Source organism: Lygodium microphyllum, chromosome 15, assembly GCF_053477565.2.
Source record: "Lygodium microphyllum isolate KBCC chromosome 15, Lygodium_microphyllum_v1.1.10, whole genome shotgun sequence".
NCBI lineage: Eukaryota > Viridiplantae > Streptophyta > Polypodiopsida > Schizaeales > Lygodiaceae > Lygodium > Lygodium microphyllum.
This window is the reverse complement of record NC_141149.1, coordinates 122,485,723-122,508,412: the sequence shown is the minus strand read 5'-3', so window position 1 is coordinate 122,508,412 and position 22,690 is coordinate 122,485,723. Positions and strand designations below refer to the sequence as shown.

Genomic DNA, 22,690 nt, shown 5'->3' with positions numbered 1-22,690 from the left:
TCTCTCTGTGTAGCACCCATATCCACTCACACACTCTCTCTCTATCTCCCTTTTTTGCTCTCTCTCTCTCTCTCTCTCTCTCTCTCTCTCTCTCTCTCTCTCTGTGTGTGTAGCACCCATATCCACTCACACACTCTCTCTCTATCTCCCTTTTTTGCTCTCTCTCTCTCTCTCTCTCTCTCTCTCTCTCTCTCTCTCTCTCTCTCTCTCTCTCTCTCTCTCTCTCTCTCTCTCTCTCTCTCTCTCATGCCAAATACTTTATATATATAGCACTCGCACACGCGCACATGCATGTACACACATACACACACACACACACACACACACACTCTCTCTCTCTCTCTCTCTCTCTCTCTCTCTCTCTCTCTCTCTCTCTCTCTCTCTCTCTCTCTCTCTCTCTCTCTCTCTCTCTCTTGTATATGACATACACCCCCACACTAAGTCTTTCAATATCACCCATATGTGACATGAGTATTTGTACATGTGTAGATAGCTTTGGAAATGGATCCAACATCCACTGCTACACCAAATACCGAGGTCCACATATATGTATCATCCCTCTCTGCCAAACCTATTATGCACTACACAAGTAGTCGGTTCCTAATGTTGAAGAAGGAATACATTTGCAATGGCAATGGCTACCGTGTTCTTGCTATCGCCCATGCAAATGGCCGAATACAAAGCACGCTGGTCCATTGTAACAATGACCATGAGGCTGTCCAAGTATATGTTCTGGATACCTTGGTCTCGCAAGACTATCTTGTCGAACAAGGAAATGGGCATGCATTGCAGCCTTCCCCCACCATAGACCTCACCCAGAGCCCTTGTAGCATTGAGAAAACAACAATCACCATGGAAGCATCACCACCCTCCTTGGACATTGAGAAAAACAAAATCATCCCTATCATGCTTGATGTGGAAGAGGAGGGAATGTGACAATCCTCTTATGCTGTAAGTATGGTTGAGTACATAATGTCTTTGGGGGGCCGACATCGAGTCTCATATCATTTGCTTCAGAATATGAGAGCTATAGAGAGAGTGGAGGAGATCCCAGTTTTCTATGATGGCAATGTTGCGTACGAGCTTCCACCAGTAGCAGACAATGTGCATCCAATAGAGGGTATGGAGCAAAAGTATGATGGCCATTGCTGAACAAAGCCCACGTCAACATTGATGGCATTCATCGGTACTATTCGTTGAAGCAAATGTATCGGAGAGCTAGAGTGTCCTAACAGAGATTATATTGACAGGTCGATTTTTAGCTCCCCAAACAAGGTGGCATGAACATGTGCAAGATTCTTCATTCACTCCACTGTCATTAAAGTGATTGCAGAGTCGCATGACATGGTTCTAGTACCCTATCGCAAGTAAATCACACTAATCACGTCCAAATGCATGCCATGCAGGAAAACTTAGTACCACCATACCGACTGTTGGGATGTCAATTGTTGGTCTCATGTGAGATGAAAGAAGAGGATATAGATGCACAAGCTCTTTTTGGGACAAACATGAATGAGGTGATGGAGAAGTGTGGACACCCAAGTGCTGATTTTCGAGGATTCATGGCAGATGAGGCAATTGCCAATTGGAGGGCCATCCGCACAGTGTTCAATGGTGGTCCATATAACATAATGCAAGGAAGGGAGAGATCTTGCTTATTTCATTGGGAACAAAGTCTCCAAATACACACATCACAATATGTGCATAAGAGTTTTCAAGATGAGCATAAGAGCTTGTGCCGCATGTGGAGGTGTGCAGTCACGGAAGATGATGCAATAATGCAATATCGATTCATTCAGGCTTGGTGGGCCGCACGGAAAGTTGTGGATTGCAATATACCAACAATGGATTGTTGGCTTAGTTGGTGGCATATCAGATCCACGTTGGAGGCGGCACTTTGTCAACGTAAGATTAGTTCATAATAGTAGGATGTGACATGTGGTGCATTTGTTTTCTCGTGCTCCATACCTTCTCGTGCTATATTTTTATCCAGGTGGTGGAGGACATTGCTCATATGCCAACCACAAACTTAGCAGAGCCAATGTATGCAAGTTGGTTGGTAGGGGAGGGATTCAAGGGATCCATCAGCTTGTATGATGCATGTGTCAGTGATTTGGCCAATGCTCTACTATAGAGCACAAAACGACATGTATTCATTGATGGAAAGTTCTATGGTGCAGGACCCAGAAGCTTTTAAGTTGACTACAACAAGGAATTAGGCCCACACTCAAGGAACGATAAGGATGGTTGAGGAGGTGCCAAGAGGAATTGAATTGCATTAATGTCTCGATTTTCGAGGGGACAATGTGACAATAGTAAGAAAACACAAGGTTGATGGGAAAGTGGGGTCCGAGTAAGCCAATGCCTCTCACAAGCTTAGATGTTGATGGTGCACTTGGTTCAAGTTCATATCTCATCCCTCAAAAAAGGATCCAAACTAAACTTCGCCTATTCAACCAATCAAAAGGAAAGTCTCCAAATACTCGAAGCATCATGTCAAACCAATCCTGATCGACGTCATTTGGGCTATAAGAAGGATTCCAGCTCGCAGCCATGTACAATGTCAAGGATGGTTGGGAGAGCTAGAGTGGGAAAATGCAAAAAACCTATTAAATATACATCACATGGGATGCCTGCACCTTCATTTTGGGGCATCATGGAGTGGTCTAGCTCAAGAGGAGAAGCTAGTAATCAACATGGAATGTGGTGCCAATTCATGTGGTTTTGTAACGATAGTGTGGACCATACATGGAACATTTGTTCTTACATTCAACACGCACCGCCCAAGGTTCCACAAGTATGGCCAGTGGCACGAGGCACTAATTTGACCATATAATAAATCCATACATTGGAGAGTGGTGGGTTTGTTTTACAAAAGGCGATATAAGAGGTGGATGTTAACAAGGCCTCATGTAGATATCGAAGAGGTGTTTCACAAGCTGTAGGGAAAAGGATTGACTTAGCATTGGCTCTAGATGCAACTGTGAAGGGCCACACAATGGTGAAGGCCTTAAAGCATGAGGTTTTCAAACTAGAGACAACTAACTCAAGTGTCATGCATTAGTGTTATGATGTGCACATTGCAAGCAATATAACATATTATTGAAGGGATTTCATGGACCGTGCTGCAGAAGGAAAAGCATGTTTGGTATGCAAGCACCTATACTATGTGTACCTCTAAATGTTTGGGATGGATGCAAATGCCAACATGTTTATATACCAACCCACACTCACAGAAGAAAACTTGCACATTGTATTTGGAAGCAAAATAGCTTTTCCAACACCACCTATATAGTGACCAGCAATGTAATGTCGACACTACCTCTTAGCACAACCGCATTTTATTTTGTTGAGAAGTCATCATTATATAATCCATTTGAATGGCAAGCCTTTGGTAAACTTGTCTCTCTTAATTTGACATGCAAAAGCATGTTTCCCAAAGTTAACACAATATAAATGTACATTTGGATTGCTTGTATGAATGACTTGTATCATATTTGTTGGGGAGAGGAGGGGAAGGGAGAGAGAGGGGGAGGAGAGGGAGCTATCAATGCATTGAAATTTGGAAGGTGAGAAGAATTGAAGCTTGCTTGGAAGTGAGTTATGGCGGAGAGCAAGAGCAAGAAGAGAGAGAGATACAAATGGGAACTCCAACCACCACAATGTGTGGCCGGGCCTTCCTTTATTCAAACTGTCACTAAAAGAATAAAGAATAAGTGACTGTGACGAGCGCTTGTCACCTGCAATGTGCAATGGCGGGTACTGTCAGTGTAGTAATACATGGGCAGCTAGGCGGAGGCCTTTACCCCCAACAACCTCCCACTTAAAGGCGAATTTCCCCTAGTGAGAGACAAAAAAGAAAAGATAGTACAACATATACACATGTACAATAGGATGAGGAAAAAGACGCCATCTCATCCAAGGCCAATCAATCTCTTGAGGAAGGCAAAGCACTCGATAGTGAGGCTTTTCGTGAGCAAGTCTGTAGGATTCTGCTCAATTGAAATCTTGACAAGGTCAACAGACCTGTCCTCAACGACCTCGTGAACGAAGTGATACCTCACCTCAATATGTTTCGTCTTTGCATGGAAGACTGGATTCTTGGCCAACTGAATGGCACTCATAGAATACGAATGTAGTGTAGGCCTAGCATCAGTCATACCAAGGTCTGCAATCAAATGGCCTGACCAGATAGCCTCCTTGCAAGCCTCTGTGGCTGCAATATACTCAGCCTCTGTAGTAGAAAGAGTTGTACACTTTTGCGCCCTGGACATCCAAGAGATAGCCCCTTCAGTATAAGTGAAGACATAGCCAGAGGTGGACTTCCTACTATCTGCATGTCCTGCATAATCAGAGTCAGTGTACCCCACGACTCCTGTATCCTGGCTACCATAACAAAGACACATATCTGTTGTGCCCTTCAGATACCTCATAATACCCTTCGCGGCATCCCAGTGTTTCTTGCCAGGTGTAGCCATATAACGTGCCACAACCCCAACTGTAAAAGCAATGTCTGGACGGGTGGCTATCATAGCATATATAAGACTGCCCACGACAGATGCATAGGGAATCTTGGCCATCTTGGCCCTCTGCTCATCTCTCTGCAGACAATCGACCTATGAAACCTTCATATGATAAGGTAATGGACAACCAATAGGCTTAACATCCTGCATGTGGAAGCGCTCAAGGACTTTATGAATGTACTCCCTCTGTGGTGACAGATAGAGTAGTCCCTGAGATTGATTGCGCGTAATGTGCATACCAAGTATATGAGAGGCTTGTCCCAGATCTTTCATCTCAAAACTCTTCTTGAGCTGAGCCTTAAGAGCATCTAGCTCTTCATGAGCTGTCCCTACTAAAAGCATGTCATCCACATAGAGTACCAAAATCAATAAAGAATTTTCACGGGCTTTCTTTGTGTACAAGCACAGATCCATAGCACTGCGACTGTAGCCCCGTGACTGCATGAATGCATCAAAATTATGGTACCATTCCCTAGGTGCTCCCTAGGTACCTGCTTCAAGCCATATAGACTCTTCTTTAGCTTTCACACTAGGTGTTCCTTGCCAGGGTCTGCAAAGCCTTAAGGCTGCTCCATGTAAATCTCATCATGCAAGTCCCCATGTAGAAAAGTCGTCTTGACATCCATCTGGTACAAGTCCAGGTCAAGCTGTGCAACCAAGGCCAAGACTAAGCATAGGATGGTCATCTTGACCACAGGAGAAAAGAATTCATCAAAGTCAACACCACCAATCGAGTCTTGTATGCAGGATTGGGGTGTCCAAGGGTACTTTTCAGCTTGTACACCCACTTGCATGGCAAAGCCTTCTTACCCTGAGGCAAGGAAACCAAATCCCAAGTCTGATTCTTATGCAATGAGTCAAGCTTAGACTGCATAGCCCTCTCCCAAGAGTGACAATCACCCCTACGCATAGCCTCATTATAAGTGAGAGGAGGCTCTCCTGCATCTGTAACCAGTACATAATCCATACAGGGCACAAAATGGTCAGGAGGTCATCTATCTCCAGTAGAACGCCTCAATCCAAGCTCTACTACATGATCAACATCATTTCTAACATCAGCAGATCTAGCATTAGGGCCATGAGCATCAAGTGATGTTGAGCGCTGTCTAGCTGCGGGCTGAACGGGAGCAGGTGGCTCCTCCTGAAAGATAACTTTGCATACCTCAACCACTTTCTCAGGCTGCATATGCATTTTGTCCTCATGAAAGATGACATCATGGCTGCAGATCACTTTTTGCGCCTGTGGATCACTTTCCGCGCCTGCGGATCCTATAGACAGTAACCCATCTCTCCTGCATCTCCATAGCCAATGAAAATGCATTTGACACTTTTAGGATCCAACTTATTGCATTTGTCCTTTGGCACATGGTAGAATGTCTCACATCCAAAGACACGCAAATGATCATAAGAGGGGGGATTGCCTGCCCATACCTCCTCTGCAACCTGAAAGTCAATGCCACTGCTAGGAAACCTGTTAATGAGATGCACTGCAGTAGTAGCTACCTCAGCCCAAAAGTGCTGCGGTAAGCCAGCCTAGCTAAGCATGCTACGGACCCTTTTCTGAATGGTCCTATTCATGCTTTTAGCAATACCATTCTGGGGTGGGGTGTAAGGGGCGATCAACTGACACTTAATACCCCGCTCATCACAAAACTGCTCAAAAGCACGTGATACATACTCACCCCTATTATCTAACCTTAGGCAATTTGAGCCTTTTTCCAAATTGGTTCTTTGCCAATGCAAGCCAACGGTGAAATGTGTCTAAGACATCGGATTTTCTCTTTATGGGATAAGCCCAAACCTTGCATGAGTAATCATCTATGAAAGTAACAAAGTACTTTGCCCCACTAAGTGACTGACAAGGCATGGGCCCACATACATCTGAGTGCACAAGAGCCAAGGGCTCACCCATGCATTTCTTACCATACTTTTTATGCGTATTTTTAGTCTGCCTACCATACAAACAATGATCATAAGAATCAAAATACGAAGAGTCAAAAGGCAAAAGATACTGCAAAGCACGGAGCATTTTCATTCCTTTAAGAGACATATGCCACAAACGAGCATGCCAAAGGGATACATGGGGAATAGAACCCACAGACAAAACATGATCCAATGTAGCTCCAAATACAAGTAAGGGATAGAGGCTGCCAGACTTGGCACCTCTTGCAAGTACAAGCCTGCCTTCCATGCAAAGTCTCCAAAAGACACAAAATACCTTGCATCATCAAGCTGTCCAGCTAACATAAGGATGCGAGTCAACGCAGGTACATAGCGTACATCATGCAAAACAAAAGAACTGCCAGAAGGAAACTACAGCCTAACATCTCCAATGCCCACAATGTCAAGAGACCTGTCATCACCAAGACGCACAGAACCAGACATGGTACGATAGGTATGAAACCAATCTCTACAGGGTGTCACATGAAAGGACGCACCCGAATCCAAGAGCCAGCATTGCGCATACATAGAATGTATCTTAAAAGTTTGTAAGGCATCGCATGAAGAAGCTGCAAGTATGTAATCATCATCTGAATCAGTGGCCTATATGACATTAACCTCTTCTATCTTAACACTGGACTTTGCAGGTACAATGCTGCACTCAGAAGACTTTTCCCACACTTTTTCTTTTTCATTTTCCTTGCACTTATCATCGCGTATTTTATGGCACTACGGCCTAATATGTCCTGCTTTCCCACAATAATGACAAGTAAGATCAGACTTCCATCCACGGGACTTACTGCGACCACGTGACTTGGACTTGGACTTTTGAGAGTCCCTACCCTTATGATCATTATCATGCTTTCCATGTCTGCCACCTCTAACGGTCAATGCATGTGAAGAGCGGGAAGCATCATTGTTTCTCCTGTTGATTTCCTCAGTCAATAAAGCACTCTCAACATCTTTGATTTTCGGCCCATCAAGCTTGTTCGTGCATATGGTAGTGCGAAAGACATCCCATGATTCAGGCAAGGTGCCAAGCAAAAACAACGGGTGCAAGTTGTCTTTGAACTCAATACCCTATGACAACATACTTTTCATGATAGCATGAAACTGACTGAAATGAGATGAAAGGGAGGCCCCCTCCTTCATGCGAAGGTCCATTAACTGCTTCAGTCAATATATCTGTGATGCAAGACTCTGCTGCGCATAGAGCTCCTGAATCTTCTCCCATAAATCCCATGCACTCTGATTCTCATCTTCAACAACATTATGATGGACCTCTTCTGAGAGTGACAAAATAATGGTAGACTTGCATAGCTCATCAATTTACAGCCAAACATCATCATCCATATCCTCAGATTTGACACCGTTGAAAGACAAAGGTTTAATATGCAGCTTCTGCACCAAAACCTACCATATTTGGGACTTCCAATACCCATAGTTGGTACCATCCAACTTGGCAATGTTAAAGAGAGTTGTGTCTTTCAAATGACCTGCCATATTGTCCCAAATCAAAGCAAAAAAGTAAAATTGCAAGTTGATGTAATTAGCAAAAAATGCACTAAAGCCACTGCTAAAACTGGTCGAAAGGGTGAATTTCACCAAGAGAAGCACCTTCCACCAAATATGACCAAGATAACATCAAACAGTAAGCATTACCCTCATAGAAGTGCTCAAAATATGTAGATTTCAGCTTGCTATAATAAATGACAGAAGTATGTAAAACTGTCCCAAAATGAAGCAATCACTAGTACATATATCACTGCAACTGTCGGGTAGCAAGATACATCCAACTGTGAGTTTCCAAGGGCAAGAAGGTACCAAGAACTGTGAAATCAATCACATGTCAGGCAAGAGACATCTCATAGGTCTAGAAGTCATGCATGTATGGGTCTCGGGATAAGAGAAGAGACCAATCACAAGCAGAACTGATAGAGCAAGAAGCTCAATACATGACCATCCAAGATGCATACAAAAACTAACAAACCTGTGATAGAGATAGGTGCCTACCCCAATAGGGGTATCAAATCAGCCCACTATAGACAAACTGCAAACATAAAGCTCTCAAGAGAGTAAATGCATGTAACGGTCCCACAAGCTCAAGCTCATCTATAAATACGACTCTGTGTACATCCAAATATACCAAGAGGCTCCCACTGGAAGTGAAGTTAGATGTAAAGAGAGAAAACGATGCTCTAATACATCAAATACATAGCATCAGACATGCCAAATCCTAGTAGGGTACATCCGGAGCATAAATCCCAAGCTATTTTAGACCCGTAAAGCATAAGCCTGAAAGCATTCAAAGAGCATGCAATTGTCAACCAAATGTAATGCCCAATAGATCCAAAATGCTCAAATACATCTGAAGATGAAGCTCCAAGTAATTATCAAGCATGGGCAAACCAAGTGGCATCCATATTTGACCAAAGCATAAAGGCAAGAGGCCTAGATGTCAAGCAATGACAATAGGCATAGACCGGTCCAAAGCATGCCAACTAAAGCCAAATGCCAGTGAAGAACGACCAAGTCGGAGCCAAAGACAAGCTCGATGTCGTACCCTGAAGGTCAATACTTCATTGCATATCCCAAAGACATAGCCCGAAACCAATAGGCATAACCAAACATGAGATAATAGGCTTCAACCCACTATGGTACAACAATGATTTACTGTTCAAAACTGAGTATTTTCAAAAAGAAAATCAGTCTAAAATGATGGCATAACATGTTAGAGACCATTGCCAAGTGCATTGCCAAGTCCGAAGAAGAAGCATGACATAGCCATCAAATGAGGAGTAGGTGAGTTGATGTAGTGTGCTGTCTAGAATAGCCAAAAAAATGGCGCAAATTTGTTGATCCCTTCTTCTGCTCCTGTGCATCTACTGGCCTCAATGGTAGTGGTTGGAGGCTTCGGGGGGTGCCTAGGGAGGCCCACAAGAAGCCTCAAGTGCCCAAATGCAAGAGGGAGCAAGATCCAAGCTCCAAGGGTTTGAGCTATGGCTGCCCTGTTTGACCGCAACCTGAGAACTGAAGAAAAACACTAAAAGAACACTTCAATACCTCTGTAGCAATGCTCTAAGGGTGCCTCAATAGACCCCAAAGGTGCTCGAGAAGCCGGGGAGTGACGGGAGCTCGGGAAGGTCGGCTATGGCTGCCGGGAAGGAGACCCAATGCTGTAGGTATTTGAATGGAAGCTAAGAATGCCATGAACCAAGCTCGGGAAGTTGGAAAGCCTTGCTTTGATACCAATTGGAAGGTGAGAAGGATCGAAGCTTGCTTAGAAGTGAGCTATGGTGGAGAGCAATAGCAAGAAGAGAGAGAGACACAAATGGGAACTTTAACCACCACAATGTGTGGTCGGGCCTTCCTTTATTCAAACTGTCACTAAAAGAGTAAAGAATAAGTGACTAAAAGAGTAAAGAATGTGTGGTGGGTACTGTCAGTGTAGTAATACACGGGCGGCTAGGCGGAGGTGCCTTTACCCCCAATAAAATTAAAGTTCTAAAAACACCGAGTGGCTATCCAAGCATTCACATTGTGTGTGTGTATGAGAGAGAGAGATATATATATATAATATATATATATAGGATTTAATAGAAGAGTTTGTTACAAGACATGCCATAATCTGATGTGAGGCATTATGATACAATGTGAATTGATCGCATGCATGAGAGAGAGAAAGTGAGAGAGGGAGGGAGATAAACACGGAGAGTGAGTGAGTAACTAAGATTTATATACGTATATATATGTATGTATGTATATGTGTGTGTGTGTACATATAGGTGAGAGGACAAGAGAGAGAGAGAGAGAGAGAGAGAGAGAGAGAGAGAGAGAGAGAGAGGTGTGGGCCATGGTGTTCCATTCTTCCGGAGTGATCTCATGAATGAATCCACATTATGTGCTAGAGAGAGAGAAATTGTTTACATGAGATGGAGTGCTATTTGATCAAGTGTGGTAGAAAGAGAAAAAGAGAATATACACATAGAGGGAGAAACAAAGAGAGAGAGAGAGAGAGAGAGAGTATGTGTGTGTGTGTGCATGTGTGAGTGAGTGAAGATAGTGGCTGCAATTGTGGAGATGGTGGGGATAATGGTAGTGGTGGTGGAGGTGGCAACAGTATTGGTGACAGCCACAGAGATGGTGGTAGTAGTGGTGGAGGTAGTGTGGTGGTGGTGGTAGTGGCGACAACGGTGGTGGTAGTGGTGGTGGAGGAAGTTGTTGTGGTAGTGGTGGTGGAGGTAAAAAAAATCAAGGGGTGGAATAAGTGGACTATGTGGAACAAGAAATGGAGGTTGCCCAGAGAAGCTCGCTTAAAAACTCTCTCAAAAAGCTCGCTTCTCACATGCACTCTGAGGAGGGAATCCTACTTGTGGGGAAGAAATTGAATATCCCCAACAATGTGGAGTTGAAGAAACTCATTCTACATGAAATACATGATGGAAAACTAGGAGGACACAAAGGACAAAGCAAAACCTTGGAGGCCCTTAGAAAGCGGTTCTTTTGGCCTAGCATGAAAGAAGAAGTCATTGACTACATCGAGACATGTTCGACCTTGCCAACTTGTAAAGGCACCATGCTCAAAGCCAGTGGGATTACTTCAACTTATGCCCATACCAAGCCACCCATGAGATGTAATCAGTATGGATTTCATTGTGGAGCTCCCCCAATCCCATGGATACACTGTCATTTTTGTAGTGGTGGACTATTTCTCTAAGCAAGCCCACTTCATCCCTGCCAAACCACCATTGAACGCCAAGGAGGTAGCCTGCCTCTTCTTCACGCATGTGTTCAAACTACATGGACTACCCTTAGCCATAGTGTCAGATAGAGATGGAAGATTCATGAGTGACACGTGGAAGGAACTCTTCAAGACTTTGGAAACACAATTGAGATTCTCATAATCCTTCCACCCTGAAACAGATTGACAAACATAATGAGTCAACCAAGGCATTGAAGTTTATCTCAAGAGTTACTCCTGGGTGGACCAAAAAGATTGGGCCTTGTACCTTGATGTGCTGGAATTTTACTACAACAGTTCCATCCACTCCACCACGGGTTACATGCCATTTGAATTGGCCATAGGAAAATAAGTCATCACCCCACTTGCCTTAGCATTTGGAGCGGTCAAAGCTGAAGATCAAGATGCAGAGGAATTCTTGAAAAAAAAGAAGAGATCGGAATACGATGGCCAAGCAGAGCCTAGAACAGAGCAAAATCACCATGACAGAGCAAGCTAACAAAAAGAGAAATGCCATACTGTTTACTAAAGACGACATGGTCTTAGTTAGCTCTAAGAATATGTTACTCCCAAAGAATATGAGCCCCAAGTTCAACCACCGCTACTATGGACCTTACCGCATCACTCAAGTGCTAAATGAAGTCACCTACAAGCTCGACTTGCTAGAAAGTGTATGTGTTCATAATGCTTTTCATGCTCATCTTTTGCGCAAGTTTTATCCCGACAACCAATGGGGATGACATGTACCAATTCTCCAGTCCAACGGTCCCTTTGAAGTAGAAGTAATCCTTTGACGTCGAGAATAAAAAGAATACCCTGAGTATCTCACCAAGTGGCGCGGGCGTCCCCTCAAGGAAGCCACTAGGATTTCAAAAGTGGAGGTGCGCGAGTATGACAAAGACGCCTTCACCATTTGCCTCAAGGAGAACCTCACTACTCCTTCCAATGCCCCTTGAGCCTCTCCAAACGAATGGTTCTCAATCATAGGCCTAGTAACGCCTCCGCTCCTCAAATGTACTTGAGTCGAGGGTAGACTCGCATGGTAACCCTAACAACAATAAACTCAAAGAGCCCTACCAAGTCTAGATGGGTAGAAACTAACCAGCTTGCTAGAAAAAGCTGTGTTAAGACCCCCAAGTCCTAGTGCGGAAGACACATACTATTCTAATAGTATAGACTGTGTTAAGACCCCATAATCGTCTCACCAAGTCCTAGACCGGCGGACACTGGCCAACTTGTTAGGAAAAGTTGTGTTAAAACCCCAGATGAGTCAATAAACGCTATCCTTAGATTGTTGAGGACAACAATCCAATAAGCAGGGGTGAGTGTAAGGGCTGTGTAGCTATACTATGCATTATTACCGGAAACACTTATATAAGGAGTAGGAGTGACTTTGAGCCCTGCTTAGTTTTCAGTTTACGTGTGATTCTTTATACCTAGTGGTAAACCCTTTCATGTGCAATGTCATGAGGGTGTAGCCCTGAGATGTGTCTACGTTATAGTATTTCTTTGATTGAATAATACAAGAATATACCTTGCTCTCACATATCGTATTACCTTTCTACACCATGTTGAGTGAATATCGAGTGCAGGTGTATCACACCCCCACCACCGCCCAACCCTTGCCCCCTCACCCTTCTCTTTGTTTAAAAGTTTGAATGGTTTAAAAGTTTGAATGAGTTGAAATATTCACCGAGGCCCTCACAGACACACACACAAAATCAATTCATCTATTCATAATGCTGCCATCCCTATGCTCTCCACCTGCTCGCAGTCTGCCTTCCTTGCTAAGGCTTCTACACACCTTCCCTCGCACCTCCGTAGCTCTGCGTGCCCTTTCTCCCACTCACCTCCCGTTCCACCATCTCCATGCCGGCCACCATGGCCACACCTGCCATCCTCAGCTCCTCCATCGACTTTCGCTCTCGTCAGCGTCCTCCGTTCCTACGTCTTCTCCTTTCATCGAAGCATCATCATCATCATCATCCAAGGTTCCTCCAGCAGAAACTTTCTTTGCTGATGACGGCATCACTTGGAAGTCCCTTGGTCTGTCGCAGGAAGTCGTGGAAGCTCTTGAGAGAGCTCAGCTTCAACGCCCTTCCATTGTGCAGGTTAATAAAGGCCTAGTTCCATTCCTTGTTCCTTGTTCTGTTCTTCTCAATGCGTTCAAGTGAATTAAAGGAAATAAGTAAAAAAAGGCACTTTGAATAGGGGGCCCAAGGAATGCAGTTGTTTTACATGCGGACTTGCCTCGAAGTAAACGTTTGGTTAACACAGTTCTGTATGTCTGGAATGGCTCTTCTACTTTATAATGGTCGGCAAGAAAAGCTGGTTGGACTGCAGATACGTGCAACATTCATGCGCCAGCAGCCAGTGGTGCACAAGCCCACTAAGATGTAGTATGCATGCTCTTCTGATTTTGTACATGGCATTGCATTCAGCCAGGTATATGTTAGTCTTACAAGACAAATTGTAAGTATTGCATATGTTGGCGCATCCTAAGTATTCACAGCAAGTTTCAGAATCACGATGTCAGATGCTGACAGAGCCCATAGTAAAGTTTGGACACGTTTATATTCTTGTTTGCAACTTGTGCCTCTTGGCCTTAACTGTAGAGAACCTCCTGGATTGTCATCAGGTCTGTTAAGATGCCAGATGAAGCCTGGCTAACTGCATAATGTCCAACTATGTTGACAGGAACCGTCCCCTACATTCCAAGCCATTCTTTCTGCTTTGGAAATTGTTGCAGATCTATCCACTGGTGCCTTGAGCTGAGGTGCTGTGATTCATATGGACACGTGGGAGCTGGATTGTATAAGAAGATGTAGATGGGCATGTGCACAAGCATGAGCTGTGTTGAAGCATAACAGGAGATGAACATCATCGGCGGCCAAATGACAACTGCACAGATAGATAGGTGGGAGTCAAGTAGCCTGGAACTTATTGACATGAATGGGGATGGGAACATGCACGGGGTCGGGGGATGGCCAAAAGTAAGGGAGGTGAAAGGGAGTGGGGTGCCTTATACATGACATTTTAATTTCATATTCGCTAGATATATGCATGTGATGTGGTGGCTGAAGCTGTGGCATCCTTTGATGGAGTGTTAGTGTTGGCAAACTCTTGATGTATCCTGTGATCCGGATAGATTTGAGCCTTTTTGTTAGAGGTAACCTGACCACCTTTGTCGGCTCTCGTGGCCTTCCATTTTTCACCCCGATTGTGTTTTTTCAAAATTAACTAGTTTCTAATTAGGAAGAAAGCTTTTGACTTCAATTGCAAAAAATAGCCTCGCACCATCCTACTAAAATTATCTATGGCGAGCATAAAAGACTTGCTCCCTTTTGGAAATTCTTGCCCCATAGCCACAAGAGAAGGAGAAGGACAAAAGGTCCAAGGGTCATCCCCAATTGGCCCTATTGTGGAAAGACCACCCATCCGAAGAAGAAATGTTGGAAGAAATACCCCCTTCACCAAAGAACAAAACAAGGAGTGCAAGGCTACATCAACCATGACATGAAGGTCAATATTTGTTTATCTATTTGAGGTAGCTATAACGCACATGCTTGTCCAAAGACTCCTTGGCTAATGAGTGCAAAGTGTCTCGCCATATGATCTACCACCACAATTGGATATAGGATCTCCACGACAAAGGGGGTTCAGTCACCATAAGTGAGAATTCTTCCATGCCAATTCAAAATGTAGGGACTATACCACTACTTCCTAAAAGACAAGACTCGGGAATTGACGTCCTACATGTACTGGGGCTGGGCTTCAACCTTCTACTATAAACTCATAAAGAATCTGCAAGGTTTGTGGGGAGGAGCACAAAGTGTGAATGACAAACATTCTGACATGTGACGAAGAATTTTGAAAGGAATGAAATAACGAATCAATGTTGATACAATGGAGGAGCATCAGGGTTCTATTTCTTGAGGATTGGTACTTAGGTGAGTAGAGATGAGTTGATGATGCCGATCAGAGCTGGGAGGTGATTGCATTGTTTGGACTTATCGGGCAACAACACTTGTGGATGACAATTCTGTGCGGAGGGAGTGAAACGCAGTCCTCCACACAGGGGGATGTTAGAGAAGACATTGGATGATGATGGACAATTGTAGAGGAGTGAAATACAGACTTGAGATCATGATGAGATGATGTAATTCTTCCAAATGATGGCTGCTGTCAAGATAATTGTTGGGCAATGAACTAGAGAAGAAAATGCAAAAGTGCTGAATAACAGGTGTCCACCAGACGTAGTAGTAGTAAAAGGAGTGCAAGCTGCATAAACATCATTAGCTGTCAAGGAGTCTCGATGACACAAAATGTAGGTGTATATACACAATAGGATTCCCAAGGAAGAATGGTTATATGGCAAGGGTCTTGATGATGTGGGTAATCAGCAGCAGCAGTTGAGATGGGAGTGAAGCGTAGTCCACCTTAGCTATAGTAGACTTAAATGAAAGCACTTCAACTTGCAATCCAAGAACTCCACTCGAGAGGAAGCCTATGAGGGAGAACATTAGACAAGGTAAAAGCCGAGGGTGCCCAAAGGGTTGACCTTAGGAGAGAAGCCACTAGCTGTGTATCCATGTTGGTGAGAATGTGAACTCATGCTTGATCTTGGGACTCGAGAGAGAGGGCACTATCTTACGGGAATGTGTGGCTTCTTTGGAGCCATGGATGGACGACAATGTCTCACTCTTGATGGATCAAGCTACGGAGTTGAAGATGGTAGGGAACAATCATTGACATCATCTCTTGATGAGCAGATTGTGAAGCTAAGGGTGATGGTGAATAACCATTGGTTGTTGACGGAGTAGATTGCAAAGTCCAGGGTCTTGGAAGCCACTAAACGTGGGGAAAACTTAGTAGGGCATTAGGATGCTCTCTTGGAGGGCTTATTGCCTTTTAAGGTCTTAGGGTTTCTCTTGCTTGCAAAGGCTTTGTGCATGTAGTATGCAGCTTGTTGCCTTGAGCATAGAAATTTGATATTTGACCAAAATGATATTCATCGCATAAAATTGCAATGGTACAAGGAGTGGCTAGGGTATGTGCATATACTTTGATGGCTTTGGGAGCAAAGGTCTAGGACAACAATCTTTTGTGGAGTGACCGTTCTTGCTGTAATAGGTGCACCAAGTGGTTTGTGCATCCTCCTTTGTAAAAGAAGTCATAACACCAATGTGTCAAACTTGTAATGGAGGGTGGGAGGGAGAAGAAGATAATGGTATCTCCTAGATGATGAGTGGAACAAAGAAGAATTTGGATTTTGAGATAACGTTGTCACTTCATGCAACCATTATTTGCCTTCATTGAGGATGAGGATCTTTAGCTCTTGGAGCATCTTTGCTTTGATATTATGCAAAGAAGTAGAAGGGTTTGCGGGGAGGAACGTAGAATGCGTACGGCAAATGTTGTAACATAAAACTCAAAAATAGAAAGCAAATGAAATAATTAAGCATGTACAATGTTGATACAATGGAAGACTCTCAAGGTTCCATGTGTTGAGGAGTAGTAGTGAAGTGAGCAAAGATGAGTCGATGATGCTAATGAAAGCTAGGAGATGATTGCATTGTCCTGGTTGATGAGGTGGCAGCACCTATGGATGAGAATGCTTTGTAGAGGGAGTGAAACACAATTCTCTAGGTAGGAGGATGTTGAATACAATGTCAAGGCATTTGGGAAAATATTTGCACATTTGAAGCAATGGGGCATTTTGGATCAGTCATTTCCCTAAATTTGCGGTTTTTTCAGGAAAGAGTGAAGTGTAGGCTGCTATGTCCCGAAATTTGGGGCATTTGGGATATGAAAATGGCTTCCATATTGGGGGCATTTCTAGCAAGAAATGCTGGTTGAAGAATCCCAAAATTTGGCCTTTGGGATCTGAAATTGCCCCCCAAATTTGGGGCATTTTCAGAAAAGGAATGCAGATTGGAATACCCCGAATTCAGGGGCTGTAATTGCCCCAAATTTGGGGCATTTTCAGCAAAGTAATACAGGCTGAAATAACCCTAATTAGGGCATTTGGATCTAATATTGGGCCTGAATTGGGGGCATTTTTAGCAAACACATGCTTGCTGAAATTCGGGCTGCAATCCTGCATTTCTTCTGCAATTTCTTTTGAGTTTACTGAATATTGTCAATTTTTGCACTTTATGTGATTTGGGATTTGGATTTGTTGGTTTGGCATTGTCATGGCAGCATTGATATCTTTGGGATCTTTGTCATCCTTACTAGGTCCTTCATCAACAACTAGATGAAGTTGAAACATTAGTTGGCCATGGTGGAATGAGGTAGATGTAGGTGAGCCATTGAGAGGTGGAGGGGGGGGATTCACACTTGGAAATGTAGACTTTGCCATGCACTCACACTAATGGGCAGATAAATTGAGAGTCCACTTGTTGCATGAGGGGAAAGAGGTGTTTTTAAACCCTAATGTGTCGATTGAGAAAAGGCAGGAGTTGCTTGATTATATAGTCAATACAATGGAAAGTACATATGCTAGGAGGACACCAAACATAATAGTGTATCTAGCATCATGGGTGAAATGTTCCCCTAGTATCCAACCTGTGCACGAGACATGACAAGCCAAACTTGATATAAAATGGACTAGACAACAGACTCACTTCCTAGTTGTAGAGCCAAACAGATTTACCCTTGAGCTTGGGAGGTAGTAGCACTCTGGGGGCCACAACCACATTCCAAGGGTTGGCGTCCCATACTACCAGCCCATACCATCTCGGTGTACGGATGTGTCAACCAAAGGGCCAAGAGTCCAAGAGTAATGATTACACAATGAATGTGCACAGTAGGGCCTTGAGTCCTATTTATAGGACATGGTTGCCATAAGCCGAAAGTATCCTTAGTGCAATCACATTAAGTCACTTCGTGACCAATGCTACTAGTGCAAATTCGAATGTCTAGGAATATGTCATGAGGACATGTATTTTGAAACCTCACTTAACATGTGGATTAATTTTTTATCACATGGTTAAGTAAAGGTTGCACGTGTGAGGTGTAATTGGGGCTAGAGTAAATTTACGAGCTTAGTACTTGAGAAAATCATGGGTTATTGAAGGCAAAAGTTGCTATAAGTTATGTTGCATAGGTACTTGGTGGTATTCGGTACCAGTTGTTGGCCTAGGTTATTTATTTGGCCATAAGTGTTAGTTGATGACACTAAAGAAGTGGCCTTTAATGGTACGTAATGCCAATCTAATAGTAAAAGATGACGCAGAAACACTCGGGAATGGAAGTTACCTAGCTAATTTAATTATTGGCTAGTCAAATTATTTTGGGCACTGAAATAATTATTAGATTAATTTTCAGTATCTAAAGACTAAAAATTAATATTTAATTATGAATAATGTTGGAAAAATCATTTAGGAAGGTTGCCACTTATTAAGAATACCCATGCAAGGTTGAAAAATGTCTTTAGAGGTTGGAGAGAGGCATTTTAGTGCATTCAGCTTGTAAGAGGGAGGGAGGAGATGTTGCTGCTCTGGTCTGTAGCCATTGGAGGACCTTTTGAGGCAGCAAGGGGCAAGAGAAGACCAATTTGTAGCAGACAAGAGTATTTATAGCTATTGAGATAGGGCACCAACTGTGAATGACTGATTTTTTTCAGTTCTTCCCGAAGAAAGTTTGAATTTTCTCTCTCTTGAGCATTCTCTCTCAACTCCCAGCCTTTCTATAGCCTTGCTTCGAAGATTACAGCATTGAGATACTAGAGGCTCAAAAATTTCAGATTTCTCTACTATAATCTTTAATTTGCAATAGAAATCAAGATTTAGCAATAGCCTCGGGAAGTTTGCAAGAAATTGGAAGGCTGAAGTTGTTTTCAGTTAAATTCAAGTGGAGGGACTAGTAAATCAATGAATTTGGGGCATTTTCCATCTCCATCAAAGCGGATGAAGGCCAATTGATTGTTTGAATCAAGGGGCAAATCAGATTGAAAAGTTTCTGATCATTTTGGATAGCAAGGGGAGTTGGAATACTGAAAGGGATTGGGAAAATCCGATTATACATCAACTTATTTTTCAATTAAGTCAAAGAAACACCGAAAGGGGTGTTAGTTTTTGGGCCAACAGGATGTCTATTGTCCAAAATTGTGAGTTAATTTGCATTTCTTAGTTTTGTAATAAATGTTGTTGTAAATGGAGATGGAAAGGAGGTGCAACATAAGTAGATGGTGGGATGACTAGAAGAACAAATGGATTGGTTGATGCAGTCGTTGAAATTGATTTTGGTTCCTTTTGTCCATTAAATACATTGAAGGAAATGAGAATGGTTCACCCGCTACAAAATGACATTGGGAAGAAAAAATTGAAGCTAAAGAAGGGAGTGAACTTACAGGTGTTTGAATTAATCTTTTATACACATTATCTTTCTTAGAGTTTATGAATAAAAGTTTGTATTCTTGTGGACTTATAAACCAATATTGTGATTGCATAGTTTCATCTTTATGAGAATCACTTAAATCTTGCTAAAAAGAGGAAGTACATTGAAATGATGGAGAAGTGTACTATTGTGTACTTCACATAGGAGTGAATGAAGGTGTACTTCACATAGGAGTGAAAGAAGGGAGAGAATTTACAGGTGTTTGAATTAATCTTTTGTACACATTATCTTTCTTAGAGTTTATGAATAAAAGTTTGTCTTTTTTCAGACTTATGAACCAATATTGTGATTGCATAGTTCCATTGTTATGGGAATCACCTAAATCTGGGAATCACCTAAATCTTGTTGAAAAGAGGAAGTGGACTTAAAAGATGGAAGAAGATTGTAGTATTGTGTATTTCACATAGGAATGAATGAAGGTGGAGATTTAAAAGTCCATAGATGAAAGAGGTAGAGATGGAGATGAAAGCGGTAAACAAATAAAGGGTTTGTAATCGATGCCGATCTAGACATCAGGACTTCTAGTCGTTTGTGGTGCTTCCGTTCTTCCTACAAAATCATTAAACTGGTGCACTGAATCTAAAGGGGAAAAATCAGATTTACCTTCAATTTGTTGTTGAGCTTGATACATGAGAATGAGATTGTACTCGGATCTTGAAATCTTGTATGGTCTTTGGACTCCATGGTAGTTTGATGTCTCTCCGCCATAATCGTAAATGATTAATGTGTACATTCCATGATCTCTAAAATATTCTCCCATAGCACAACCGAAATATAGTGCTAGAAAGTATGGAGGAGCAGGGTCCAAAACAATAATTGGCACAATGATAAGATATTCCAAAGCACTAGCTTTCGACAGAATCTTAACCAATTATGCCATAGTTGAACGTTATGTTGGATGTTGGAGAAGCAAGCTACGAGGTCCAATCCCATTCATTTCTCGATGGATTTGGCTCTGGAGAATGAACTCGTGATGTTGTGTTTGAAGTCATCTTGCCTTCTTGTTGTTCTTGTGTCTTACGAAGGGCTTTATAATCAAAGGCCTAGGTTTCTTCAGAGAGATCCTAGTTTTGATACTATGTAGAAAAATATTGGAATGCAAAAACACAAATACAATTGTACGACAAAGGACAAACAGAATAGAACATAGATAGGGTTATAAGGAAAAACCTAGAGACAATAAACACAGTGAGAGTCTGAATTGAATGAATGTGTATAATACAATGGTCATGCAACAAACATACTATGTAGTATGAATATTGTAGCCTGAACTCGTGTCTTGAGGATTGAATAGGTAATTTGCTGAAGAGTGTGTCGTACTTTGACGGATCCTAAAACATAGCAAGGCAGCCTCTAAAGATGTCTGGAAATAACAGATGTAGCAGTAGATGCCGGATTTGTGTGTTAGGTTAGGGCTTAGCAATATGCACACACTCACACACTCACAGTGAATAAATGAACTGCAAGAGAAGAAGAGTGCTGGAAGGTCACATCCACTATGCGAGAATGAATGAAAGTACAATCCCTAGGGAACTAAGTATCACACCAATTGATGGGTGTTCACACGGGAAAAAAATCATTTTCTAGCTAGAAGGTAAAAAGTGCCCGTGAGATAAGAGAGCATTGACATCCAAACATAGGAGGAACACGATAGGTGTAATAAACCCCAAGTGAATGATGTGAACGTATGCAAGGAATAGGTAGATCAATCCACAAATGTTATTAAGCCAAGAGCTTTGTGAAAGGCTTTGAACTTTTCTCTAGAGAGAGCTTTTTTAAACACATCTACCAAGTTGTCCTGTGTAGGGACATAAACCAAGTTAGTCTCCCTTGCATGGAATCTCTCTTTGACATAATGATTTTGCATCTCAATGTGCTTAGTGTGAGCATAAAAATTGGATTTCTTGCAACTGCCATGGCACTTTGATTGTCAGTGTAAATAGGAGTGGGCGATTGTTGTCCCACACTAAGATCAACAAAAAAAACATTTGAAGCATAGACATTTCAATGTAGTTGTAAATGCTGCCATGTATTCACCTTCAAAGCTAGATGTGGCCACTGTAGACTACTTCATGCTCAGCCAAGAAATACATGAATCCCTGAGCGTGAAACAATTGCTAGTTTAGTGGACACCCTCTTGTCAAAACAACTAGCTCAATTAGTGTTTGTAAATGCATGCAAGGAAAGAGTAGTGCATGTAGGATTGAAAAGGCCCAATGTTTGAGTGCCTTTGAGATAATGAAAGGCATGTTTAATTGCATGCCAATGTGTAGTACTAGGGCTGTGCATAACGCATGCCAACTAAGAAACCCCAATTTGAATATCTGGTTGTGTATTACTCAAGTACAATAAACAGCCAATAGCTTGTTGATAAAAAGAAGCATCAAAAGGTTCTCCTGCATCCTCAAGTGTAAACTTGTGGCCTGTCTCAATGGGAGTAGAGATAGGTTTGCAGTCTTGCATTTGGAAATGCTCAAGGAGCTGCCCAATGTACTTAGATTGTTTGCGAAATAAGAGGCCAAGATCTGTCACATCAAAAGCATGCTGCAATTTAGCTTTTAAAGCTGAAATATGTGTCTCATGAGGTCGAGTCAATAACATATCATCCACATAAAGCATGAGAATCGAGAGGCTATCCCCATCTTTGTGAATATAAAGTGTGTTAGAATTTGGTAATTTTGGGCAGTGCCCAATGTATTTCATGTGGCGTGGACACTTTATATAAGTGTAAATGTAGTGTGTGTACCTAGTGTCTTTAGACATTTAGTTAGTGACACACTAAGAACTAAAGTAAATTAGCTTGACTCTAGTTAGTTGGTGGAAGGCTGGTTAGGTCAACTCATGAGCTAAACTAGGTTGTACTTTCACTTTTTTAGTTCAGTTCAGCAAGTACACTCTACTCTCTTGTTGCAGCTCACTCACTATCATTGTCTTGTTTCTCTCTTCTCTATTGCTAGTCATGTTTTCTTATAGTTGGTATCGGAGTAGCCTCTACATGTGGGTCTCGAATAGCCACCATTAGCTAGTGTTGCTCTACCAAGATCTTGTTGCCACAAGCTCAACTGAGCTCAAGGAAGAGAAG

The 22,690-nt window shown here is 42.5% G+C and overlaps 1 protein-coding gene across 4 annotated transcripts in view; it reads left to right on the top strand.

Annotated features, from left to right (window-relative positions):
- The first annotated feature begins 12,913 nt into the window (after positions 1–12,913).
- EMB3108 (DEA(D/H)-box RNA helicase family protein) overlaps positions 12,914–22,690 on the top strand; it is an 80,477-nt gene continuing 70,700 nt past the window's right edge. For all 4 annotated transcript variants that reach the window (XM_087694701.1, XM_087694702.1, XM_087694699.1 and 1 more), the window contains exon 1: positions 12,914–13,316. In XM_087694701.1, coding sequence (XP_087550827.1) covers positions 12,945–13,316 — 372 coding nt within the window. In that variant the 5' untranslated portion in view covers positions 12,914–12,944. The remainder of the gene's footprint in view (positions 13,317–22,690) is intronic.